At 43.5% G+C, this 11043-nt stretch overlaps 1 protein-coding gene across 5 annotated transcripts in view; it reads left to right on the top strand.

Moving 5' to 3' along the window:
• Positions 1-9481, top strand: part of Chrm3 (cholinergic receptor muscarinic 3) — a 485994-nt gene extending 476513 nt beyond the window's left edge. For all 5 annotated transcript variants that reach the window (XM_087181935.1, XM_087181937.1, XM_004854597.4 and 2 more), the window contains one exon: positions 675-9481. In XM_087181935.1, coding sequence (XP_087038061.1) covers positions 675-2466 — 1792 coding nt within the window. In that variant the 3' untranslated portion in view covers positions 2467-9481. The remainder of the gene's footprint in view (positions 1-674) is intronic.
• The last annotated feature ends 1562 nt before the right edge of the window (positions 9482-11043 follow it).

Below are 11043 nucleotides of genomic sequence, written 5' to 3' on the forward strand. Positions count from 1 at the left end.
GTAGCTATTATGTGCAAGAATCTGTACAGTGAAGGAGATGTAGGAACGATAAAGGCTCTTCAGGGAGTGTAGAAAAAATGAGCATGTTACAAAATATATAAAACCAATACATCATCTTTTCAATCCATGTTTTAAATATCATATGACCAACTCACAATATTATGTGAGTAGATTTACACTTACTTTCTCTTTCACTTGGAGTTGGCATTTTGCTCTTTCCAGTGAAGCTTGTCTAGTATCACCTTAAATTTGTTTATGTCTGAAGCCTTAGGCAGGTAAATGATGAGATGAAAAAAAGTTAATTTATCAAGTAGCGTGATAATAAATTACATGGAATAACTGTCATATAAGCACCTACTATTTCCCCCTTTTTAAAATAGGAGAAGAGAAATAAGAATGTTGTGTTGTTTGATAACAGCAGTAAACAAAAGATATTTAGAAATGAGGAAAATGTGGGGAAAAGCACAATGGTCAGTACTTGCCACTAGCTAGTTGTCTTGTCCTGCCCTAGATGCTTGACTCTTTAAGATAAGAAAAAGAACTTAATAATGTTTGGCTTCTTCAGGATTCAGCATCCTATAACAGGTCTTCTGTGTGTTTTAAGGTATGCAATGCAAAGAATGTTGCAAGGCAGAAAGTTTCCTAACTCCATCTTTCTCTCTCTTTTTCCTCAGACTATGTCAGAGAGTCACAATGACCTTGCACAATAGCAGTACAATCTTGCCTTTGTTTCCAAACATCAGCACCTCCTGGATACACAGCCCATCAGAAGCAGGGCTACCCCCAGGGACAGTCACTCATTTCGGCAGCTACAACATTGCACAAGCAGCTGGGAATTTCTCCTCCCCAAATGGTACCACCAGTGACCCTCTAGGAGGTCATACTATCTGGCAAGTGGTCTTTATTGCATTTTTAACGGGCTTCCTGGCCCTGGTGACCATCATTGGCAACATCTTAGTCATAGTGGCATTTAAGGTCAACAAACAGCTGAAGACAGTCAACAACTACTTCCTCCTAAGCCTGGCTTGTGCTGATCTGATCATCGGGGTCATTTCCATGAATCTGTTTACTACCTACATCATCATGAACCGATGGGCTTTGGGGAACTTAGCCTGTGACCTCTGGCTTTCCATTGACTATGTGGCCAGCAATGCCTCTGTCATGAACCTTCTGGTCATTAGCTTTGACAGGTACTTTTCCATCACAAGGCCACTCACCTATCGAGCCAAAAGAACAACAAAGAGAGCCGGTGTGATGATAGGTCTGGCTTGGGTCATCTCCTTCGTCCTTTGGGCTCCTGCCATTTTGTTCTGGCAGTACTTTGTGGGGAAGAGAACTGTGCCTCCAGGGGAGTGCTTCATTCAATTCCTCAGCGAGCCCACCATCACCTTCGGCACGGCCATCGCTGCCTTTTATATGCCTGTCACCATTATGACTATTTTGTACTGGAGGATCTATAAGGAAACTGAAAAACGTACCAAAGAGCTCGCTGGCCTGCAGGCCTCTGGGACAGAAGCAGAGACAGAAAACTTCGTCCACCCCACAGGTAGTTCTCGAAGCTGTAGCAGCTATGAGCTGCAGCAGCAAAGCCTGAAGCGCTCATCCAGAAGAAAGTACGGCCGCTGCCACTTCTGGTTCACAACCAAGAACTGGAAGCCCAGTGCCGAGCAGATGGACCAAGACCACAGCAGCAGTGACAGCTGGAACAACAATGATGCTGCTGCCTCCCTGGAAAACTCCGCCTCCTCCGATGAAGAGGACATTGGCTCAGAGACAAGAGCCATCTACTCTATTGTGCTCAAGCTTCCAGGGCACAGCACCATCCTCAACTCCACCAAACTGCCCTCCTCTGACAACCTGCAGGGGCCTGAGGAGGAGCTGGGGTCAGTGGACATGGAGAGAAATGCCAATAAGCTTCAGACCCGGAAGAGTATGGACGATGGTGGCAGTTTTCAAAAGAGCTTCTCCAAACTTCCCATCCAGTTGGAATCCACCATGGACACAGCCAAGACTTCCGATGCCAACTCGTCAGTGGGTAAGACCACGGCCACTCTACCTCTGTCCTTCAAGGAAGCCACACTGGCTAAGAGGTTTGCTGTGAAAACCAGAAGTCAGATCACAAAGCGGAAGAGGATGTCGCTCATCAAGGAGAAGAAGGCAGCACAGACCCTCAGCGCCATCTTACTCGCTTTCATCATCACCTGGACCCCCTACAACATCATGGTTCTGGTGAATACTTTCTGTGACAGCTGCATACCCAAAACCTATTGGAACCTGGGCTACTGGCTGTGCTACATCAACAGCACCGTGAACCCAGTGTGCTATGCCCTGTGCAACAAAACCTTCAGAAACACCTTCAAGATGCTACTGCTGTGTCAATGTGACAAGAGGAAGAGACGCAAGCAGCAGTACCAGCAGAGACAGTCGGTCATCTTCCACAAGCGTGTGCCCGAGCAGGCTGTATAGAAGGAGGTTGGACCCATAGCAGTGACAAAAATGCACACATCAACCCACAGACCTTAGGAGGAATAAGGTGAGGGTGGGGGTGGCTCCTGGTGATGATAAAAATGGTTTTTTTATCACCCAGGTATGAAAGAAGCTGCCTGTTTACGGATCCATTGAATAAACTGATTTTAACATAAAAAGTCAAATACCAATTCAGCAAAAAAAAAAATCCTACTACTGAATATAAAGAAATTTATTCTGAACTAGACTTTAATTCTTTTTTTTTTTCTTAAAGAGGAAAAAAAATATTGCTTCACAGCAAATTGATTTGCCTGGGTCTTTTAATTCCCATTAGCTCTGGAATCCCAGATAAGCCTAGCTGGCCCGATTGTGCTGTTCTTCCCAAGGATTCCAAGTGCCGATGCAGACCACATGTGGAATACAGCAGGCTCGTGAATCTGTGGTTCTGAAATTATGCCGTCCATTGCAAAGCTGAACCTTCTTGTCCCAATAGAGCTTCCGTCCTCTCTTCAGTGTGTTGTTGAACTCTATTTGTGGACTTGATTCCTGATTCTTGCAAAATATTGTTTTGTGAGTTGAAGTTTCATACAAATAAAAATATAAGTATATATATGTGTGAGTTCCACACATGCACATAGTGTATATAATATAATGGGAAACACTGAACTGGCAAATTATTCCTGCAATATATGCTTTCAGTACTTTGGTAACTGAAGTTCTCTAGGATCCTATACAATATAAAAGTGAAATTAACCCAGTTTAACGTTTTGGACACTGGGTCTGTTTTCCACAAACCACTCTGAAGAATATTCAGCAGAGATCAGCGAGGCCGTCCCAGCAGATCTGTGCAGAGTGGACAGCCTCAAGAGTCAGTCGCCAGTGTGGCTGGCTGGACCCTGGGCATAAGCAGTCTCCTTTACTGACCTCTCCATCCACAGAGCTAAGTGGGGCCCCTCTGAGCTAAGGAATGAACCACATCCACACGTTTGGATTTAGTCATCCAAATCTGAATGTTTCAAAACAAAATGTCTGCAACCTAAACTGCTTTGAAACTCAATCACAGTGTCACGTTTGAATGTCACACTCAGCAATATATATGGCAAAGCAAAAGGAACACTGGGGTGGGGAGGGGTGGAGAGAAATGTTGTGTTTGATTTCTTGCTACCTGGCACCTTCTAAAGGAAATTAGGGCTGACCCCTGTGGCTTAGCGGTGGCCAGGGCTTTCTGGCCTTCTGGCCTTTCATGTGTAACCTTCACCCAGGAGTAGGTGGGGTAGGAAGTGACCTGGCCTCTGAAGAAAGAATTACGCTTGGAAAGTATTGCTTCAAGTTGATTTCTGTACCTTTTGAAAACTAATTTTGTCTTATCCTTTGGATGGCCCCCAATGCTCGAAGTTTTCTCCAGGGGAGGGGAGGGGTGCTGCTGCTTTCTGTCTTCTCACTGCTGCTGTCCTTGTCGGGTTCCTTCTTTTCCTTTCGCTGGGGCCGTGTGGGGAGCGGGAGGACGGGTGGGGGGGGGAAGGCCTCTTCCCTGAGTCCCAGCATCTGTGCCACAGACCCAGAGCTGGGACCCAAGCTGCTTTTGTATTCAGCGTGAGGTGGTGTTTACAGACAACTTTGAGCAGTGGAAGTGTACTCAGTGGTGTGTGTGTATCTGATCTATTTAATGTCGTGTTATGTTTATATGAAGAAATATTTATGCATACTTCACCAAGTGTTTATTTAATGTTGATAAATATGACTTCTTCAGCCATGGTGTCCTTTGAAAGTGGTTCTTTTAAGGTCCGTGTGGGCAATGCATAGAGTCCATTGAGCTTTCCTGTGGTGAAGAAGAAGAAAACTGTCATTGTGTTGGCACCTGCAAGTACCTAGCTCTTCCTAGGTAATAAAAGTCACCTGTCACTTCAATATAAATGTTTAAAAGCACTCTTTAATTGAACCCGATGGGGACTGAGCAAAGCACCCCTCCACCATTGTGTATGAAATCATATTACAAGGGGTGGGGGGGCAAATTGTAAGAAAAAATTTTTTTTTTAATTTTTGGCCCACATTCAACCAAAGAGCAAGAAAAACCAGAGACTATTTTCTAATGTGTATAGCAAACTACAGAATGTTATGTATCCACTTGTGAAACGTGTAATAAGCAATTACATCTATATTTTATTACTCAAGTTGACCATGCACTAGTAAATATGTGACTCTATTCAAGTCTCCCAGTATATCAGTAATCCCCACCCCTATGAGAAACTTCCACCCTGCCTCCTCCAAAAAGTTGTTCCCTGTATTTAAAAAAATTAAAGTTAGATTTAAGAAACAGAGGAACCCTGAGCTTGGATAGAATGTAAAGGGTTAATTAGGATTCCATTTAAACATGAATATCTCCTGATTCTTGTCCTCTTAGGAGATAGCAAGGAGAGAAAAGGAACAAACCTGAGGCTCTAGCTCTCCTTTTTTTTGCTACTGGGCTTTATGCGGAATTGTTTGTAAACCTCTTACAGGGCAGTGATCAGCTTCTCCCAATTACTACTGACTGACCCTTTCCAGAAAGACATGTCCAACTCTTGGGCCCTTTTCAGAAAAGGAAAACAAGCAAAATAGATGTATTTGAGTATAAAGTTTAGAAGCCGAACTGAAGATGTAGTGAGGGTTTGCAACTGGACACGGGTTACACATGCATTTCTCATAACCCTTGTCCTGAAAGGAGGAATTCAGCATTTACAGAAGATGAAATGTCGTGATTCCCAATCTTGTAATGGAATTATTTCACCCTGATTCCCATGTGAATGAGGTTTGCAGAGTTATAGGGTTATCTACTTTAATTGGAAGCGGAAAATAAACCATACCCTGGAGACATGTAACCCCTCTGTCTTTTTACACACACACACACACACACACACACACATGCATGCACACACGCACACGCGCTCTCCCTCGGTTCTCCAGGCCTCGCCAGATGACAGAGAGAAGTGAGCACTCTCGCCCCCTATTTCCCTCTTTTTGGCTCCGCTCTCTCCTGCCCATCTTTTGTCCCATGGCCTCTGTGATCTTTCTCCCTCGTATGTTGAATCTTTCCCTCTCAAAATCAGCCTTCACTCTACATTCGCTCCATTTCTATTCACGCCTCAGTATCTGAGAATTCTAGCACCTAACCAGAAGAAAGCAGACCAGAAAGACTTGAGCATCAGACACTGCCGTGGTTAAAGATCCAGCCAGTGTACCACACCCTCTTCCTGTGCCCCACCACTTCCTGTGCTGGAGAAGGGCAGGTCCCACGGCCCAGCAGAGAGGTATCGGCTGCTCTGTGCAGAGGGAGAGAGGCAGGGGGGCTGGGGGCTGCTGCAGAACTGGCTGCTTCAGCTCTGCCTCCAGGAGGGAAGAGAGGAAAGGATGCCCAGGCTCTGGCCCAGTGGTGAAGCTGGATGCAGACTGTAGTGAGGCACAGGAGGAGCCAGGGATCATCCAAGGTGTCCTGGGCTTGCCTGCATAGAGATGACTCAAAGACGGGGACATATTTCTGACAGTGGACAATCTGACACTGGCAGCTTGTGAGGATAAGTGGCAGTGGTGCAGTACAGCAAAGAAGCACTGACCTGAGGTTATGAAGCCCAACTTCTTGGTCTCCTGTCACCATCAGATGCACATCCTCAGACACATGCCTGTCACTTAATCCAGACTTTCCCCCTGCTCACACTAAGCAACAACACTGTCACATCTCTAATTTACCCTTTTTTCTCTTTTTGCAGTACTGGTGATTGAACCTATGGTCTTCACACTGAGCTACATTCCTCAGCCTTTTTTGTATTTTTTATTCTGAGACAGAGTTTCATTAAGTTCCTAAATTGCCCAGGCTGGACTCAAACCTGTGATCCTCCTGCCTCAGCCTCCCAGAGTACTGCAATGACAGACATGCACCTCCATGCCTGGCTCTCTGATTTACCTTCTGATAGCCAACAGGTCAAAATGGAGGAATGGGAATGAGCTTCAGAGCTAAAACATGGAATATCTGGTGAATGCTTGAAATTTACAGATTTTATACAGCATAAAGTTATTTACTTAGATTTTCAATACAACAAGCTCTAAAGAACTCTTAAAATTTGTTGGTAAACCTGGAATTCTATTGCTAAAATGTTCCAGTTTGAAACCCTCACCTGATCTCCGACCATCTCACCGAGCTGCTAGGTAGCAGAAGTTTGTTTTGGCTGGGCACATGTCTGTAATCCCAGCACTCTGAGAAGCTAAGTCAGGAAGATTGCAAGTTCAAGCCCAGCCTGGGCAATTTAGCAACTTTGCAAGACACTGTTAAGTTTTGTTTTTTTGTTTTTTGGTTTTTTGGTTTTTGGTACTGGGGTTCAAACTCCAGTCCTTGCGCTGGCAAGGCAGGTGGTAAAACCACTGAGCTAAATCCCTGGCCCTGACACTGTAAGTTTGAGGGTGTAGCTCAGTGTAAAGGCTCTGGGTTCAGTCTCCAGTACCACAAAAAAAAAGTTTGTTTAGGTTTTGCAATGGTATTTCTTATAGTGAGACTGAAACTGTTTACAGTATAACACTCAAAGCAGTGACCCTAAAAACTAAAAAGCATTTAAAGTTACACTTTCTTCACTAAAGTTACACTTTACACTAAAGTTACACTTTCTACACTATATTATCCTATGCTGCCAGCTCCTCCAAAAGTGTTTTTCTCCAAAGCAATGTGCAGCAAACCTATCTAAACAGGGATAATTCCAGCCTATAATAGGTTCACAGACAATTTGACTACTTTCTCTCTACACATGCTAGTCACACACTCTCTGCTTTTGTGTTTGTGGCTCTAAATTTCAGCTGTAGAGTGGTGTGTGAATAAACACACCAAACCTGAGAGACAGGTTCTGAAAATGGAAACTCAGTGCTCTTCAAGAAAGAACTTTTTTCTCCCCTGGTCCTGGGAATCGAACTCAGGACCTTGCACTTGCCAAGCCAGCACAACACCACTGAGCTAAATCTCCAGCCCTAGGACCCAGTGCTCTTCCAGACTGGCGAACTCCATTTCTTTTTCTGCCTTCAGTGTTCCCATCTGAGAAAGGGGGTTTAACTTAAGATAGCACAGTGAATAAAGAGGATCAAGTTCATAAAATGACTGTCCTCAGTGTAAGTTTATAACAACGCAATTTTTAGTGTCTGAGCTCCATAATGAGCAGTTAGTGCTGTTAGACGTGCACCACGAGTCACAGCCTCACAGACAGCGGTGGACAGAGCACTTGGGTGGGTGGAAGTAGATGTCCAAATGCTTTAGTGAGGCATTGGGCCTGATGTTCTACCGAACACTCAGAGACTCAGCTCGGAGCCCAGATACTACCCTTCTGGGATAGGCTGAGAGCACCTGAATAATCACCCAGAGATCCTGGGAGACTCACATCTCAGCTGCACAACACAGTCTACATGAAAGGCTAATCCAAAAGGTAGCCATACTCTCAGCTGCAAAAAAAAAAAAGTATTTGTAAAATTTTCCTCACCCAAATTAGAATCCAGTAAACCTATTTTAAACTAAAAAGATTACTTCTAGAGTATAAAACTTTATTGTTTTCTTGAAGTCCAAAATACTCGGCAGTTCTGCAGTTCACATACCAAACTCCAAACTATTTTCCTCCTGAATTCTGGAGTTCCTCAGTCATGGAAAATAGGTCTTCACCCCTGTTTCTGTGGCTGGTACACAGCAGGCATTCAATAAATGATCTTGAATGCTTAATAACTTCCTCACTAATGGAACAAACGTTTATCCAAATTATGTGCACGTCAGTGTTGCACGCTGCTGGCGTAACCAGGAGTCGTTTGGCTGGGAAAGGAGGACTCGTTTCTAAACATGATGATTATCTAATAAAATATCACCAACCGGTGAGGAGAAATACAGTAGTTTAAACATTTGAAGTAGTAAATACTTTAGAGTCTGACAGGGAAAAAATTAACTCTTAAATCCCTAGAACTCCAAATCTTTTTAAGAGATCACTCGGGAAAGAGAAACCCCACTTGGTGCTTGCACTACACAGAGAGCTGGGCCTGGAGAGGTGGCAAATACAGCTTTTCCCTTCGCACCAGTGAAAGTCTGTGGTCTGGCTTGGAACATCCTGCGTGCCATTTCGCTTGGCTTGGAGTTATCAGGAGAGGATCCTTTATCCTATTCTGCAAGCAATTAAACAAACACCTTTTATATTTATTTCTCATCCAAAACACAGCCGCGTTCAGCCCTCTGTATACAGCAATCCAGAGACATTTGTGTGGAGCTTCTGCTTAGAGCTTTGGCTAAGCGAGGCCCTTGTTGCTTTTCTAGGCAAACTGTCACTTTGGCGCAGACTGAGGGATAATTGCATTGAGAGGGGCTTCCAAGCTGGTGAACCCGAACGGTGACTGACTGCTGCCAGCAGGAAGCTGTTGGGGACATTTTTGTTTAGAGATGCTCTCTTCCTTCTAACTCTTGAGAGTGAATAGAGAAACTACTGTGCAAGCAGGGTGTGTATTTGAGCTGTAAGCAAAGGGCATGTGTTCTACTTGCATCGAAAACAGTGTCCACACCTTTGCCAAAGGCACTGAATTTTATGGTTTTTTATTATTTGCTCGTGGCCAGCACTTCCTCCATAGGCCAGTGTCACAATCCATTTTGTTCTTTCTCTTAAAGACAAGTCAGTCTTCTGTACTGTAAAATGATGCCTGCAAATTTGTGGTGAATATTATCCCCGAGTTTCACAGTGACATAAGTAAATAAAACAATTATTGAACAAAGGATGTGGTTGGCTGTCATTTTAATCCAAGGTCTATAAACGCTTGATCGTATAAAAGGGTAGTAATTCTGAGGCAGGCTGCCTCTTGCCCTGACTTCCCTTTTCTCATGACATACACTTGAGTGTTCTTCAGCATCAACACTGTATGATCTGTGTAACTGGCAGCACTTCTTAATCACATCTTTGGAAGTAAATGTTAAAGCACATGCAAACTGTACCTTCCCATACAAAAGTGCAAGAGAGGAAAAGCATTTACGCTGTATGGCCACATACACCAAAAGGGAGTTTTCCTCTTTTTTAAAAGAAATGCTTGTCATTTTTCTTTTTTTCTCTTTTAAGTTGGGTTTGTTTGGTTTGAACTCATCAGAAAATGTTTTCCCACTGGAAAAAAATCAAGTCTCATAATTTATTGCAATGATTTTAGAATTACAAGCATAAGTAAAACTAAAGTTTTAGTGAACAAGAGACATGGGGGGGTGGTTCTTGTTTTTGTTTTGTTTTGTTTTGTACTGTTGGAGATTGAACCTAGGGGAGTCTTGAGCTACATCCCAGTCTTTTTATGTTAAGACACGGTCCAGCCTGGCCTTGAACTTGGATCCTCCTGTCTCAGCTTCCCAAGTAGGTAGAATTACTGATGACACCAATAATCCCAGCACTGTGGAAGGCTGAGACAGGAGTTGAACCCAGCCTGGACAACTTAGTGACTTAGCAACAACCTGTCCCAAAATAAAATATAAGAAAAGGGATGAGGATGTAGTTCCATGCTACGGCCATGGGTTCAAATCCTAGTACCTAAAATCATTGTCATCTTTTTAATGGATATCTTAGTCTCCCTCCATAATTCTTAAAAATGATTGCATCCTGCTTTGCTTCACTGAGTTTCCCTTCATTCTAGACAGTTGAATGAATGGAGATATTTAAATTAAAATCCAGAATCAGTGTTCTGGAACCATAAAATGACATGTCTCTCATTTTGTCTATGATACATGTAGCCAGCATCCTTCTTCCTCAATTCAAATTACTAAAACAGTTTCCATTAAAAATAGGGCTGTTTTAAAGTCTATGTAAATAGGGAAGGGTGGTGAGGGTGAAGGGCACATAGGTAATGGGGAAAAAAATAAGAACCAAGATACATCCTGTACAGGTACAAGCACCCAATGATAAATGTAAATGTATTGTGTACCTAAAATGTACCAATTAATATATAAATAAAAAATAGGGCTGTTTTGATTCCCGGTAACAAAAAAAAAAAATAGGGCTGTGCTTTTAAAGGATTTTCTACTTGCTGGACTTAAGACTCCTTCTATGATCAGTGTGAGCTGTGTGGGTATTGAGTGCGATCCTGAGCAGTGACGTTGTCATGCCTCTCCCTAAACTGCTCTAACCTTTCCCATTCCTTTCACCTCCGAGTAACTGACTCGTGAAGATGTCCGATTTGTGGTTTATCTTTCTTTTTTTTGTTTGTTTTTGGTACCGGGGATCGAACTCGGGTCATTGCGCCTGCACAGCAGGTGGCGAAACCACCGAGCTAAATCCCCGGCCCAAGTCTGTGGTTTGTCTTTCTGACACCGACAGCTACTTAGAATAGCTAAGAAAACATGTGGAAAGCGGTGGCATGGTATATTCACAAATATTCTCAAACTCTCCAGAGGGGCACTTTTTTTACTTGAGTTTGAGAAGGCCAATGGAATCTCTGCACTATTTTAGTAAATTACTCCCCCCCCCCCCCCCCCCCGGTACTGGGACTTGAACCTAGGGCCTTCACATGGAGCTGTATCCCCCAACCCTTTATGTTTTATTTTGAGAAAGGGTCTCCCTAAATTGCTTT

The sequence above is a fragment of the Heterocephalus glaber genome, unplaced genomic scaffold, assembly GCF_053883595.1.
Source record: "Heterocephalus glaber isolate CG9 unplaced genomic scaffold, H.glaber_assembly_v1.0 deba00001472, whole genome shotgun sequence".
Classification (NCBI taxonomy): Eukaryota; Metazoa; Chordata; class Mammalia; order Rodentia; family Bathyergidae; genus Heterocephalus; species Heterocephalus glaber.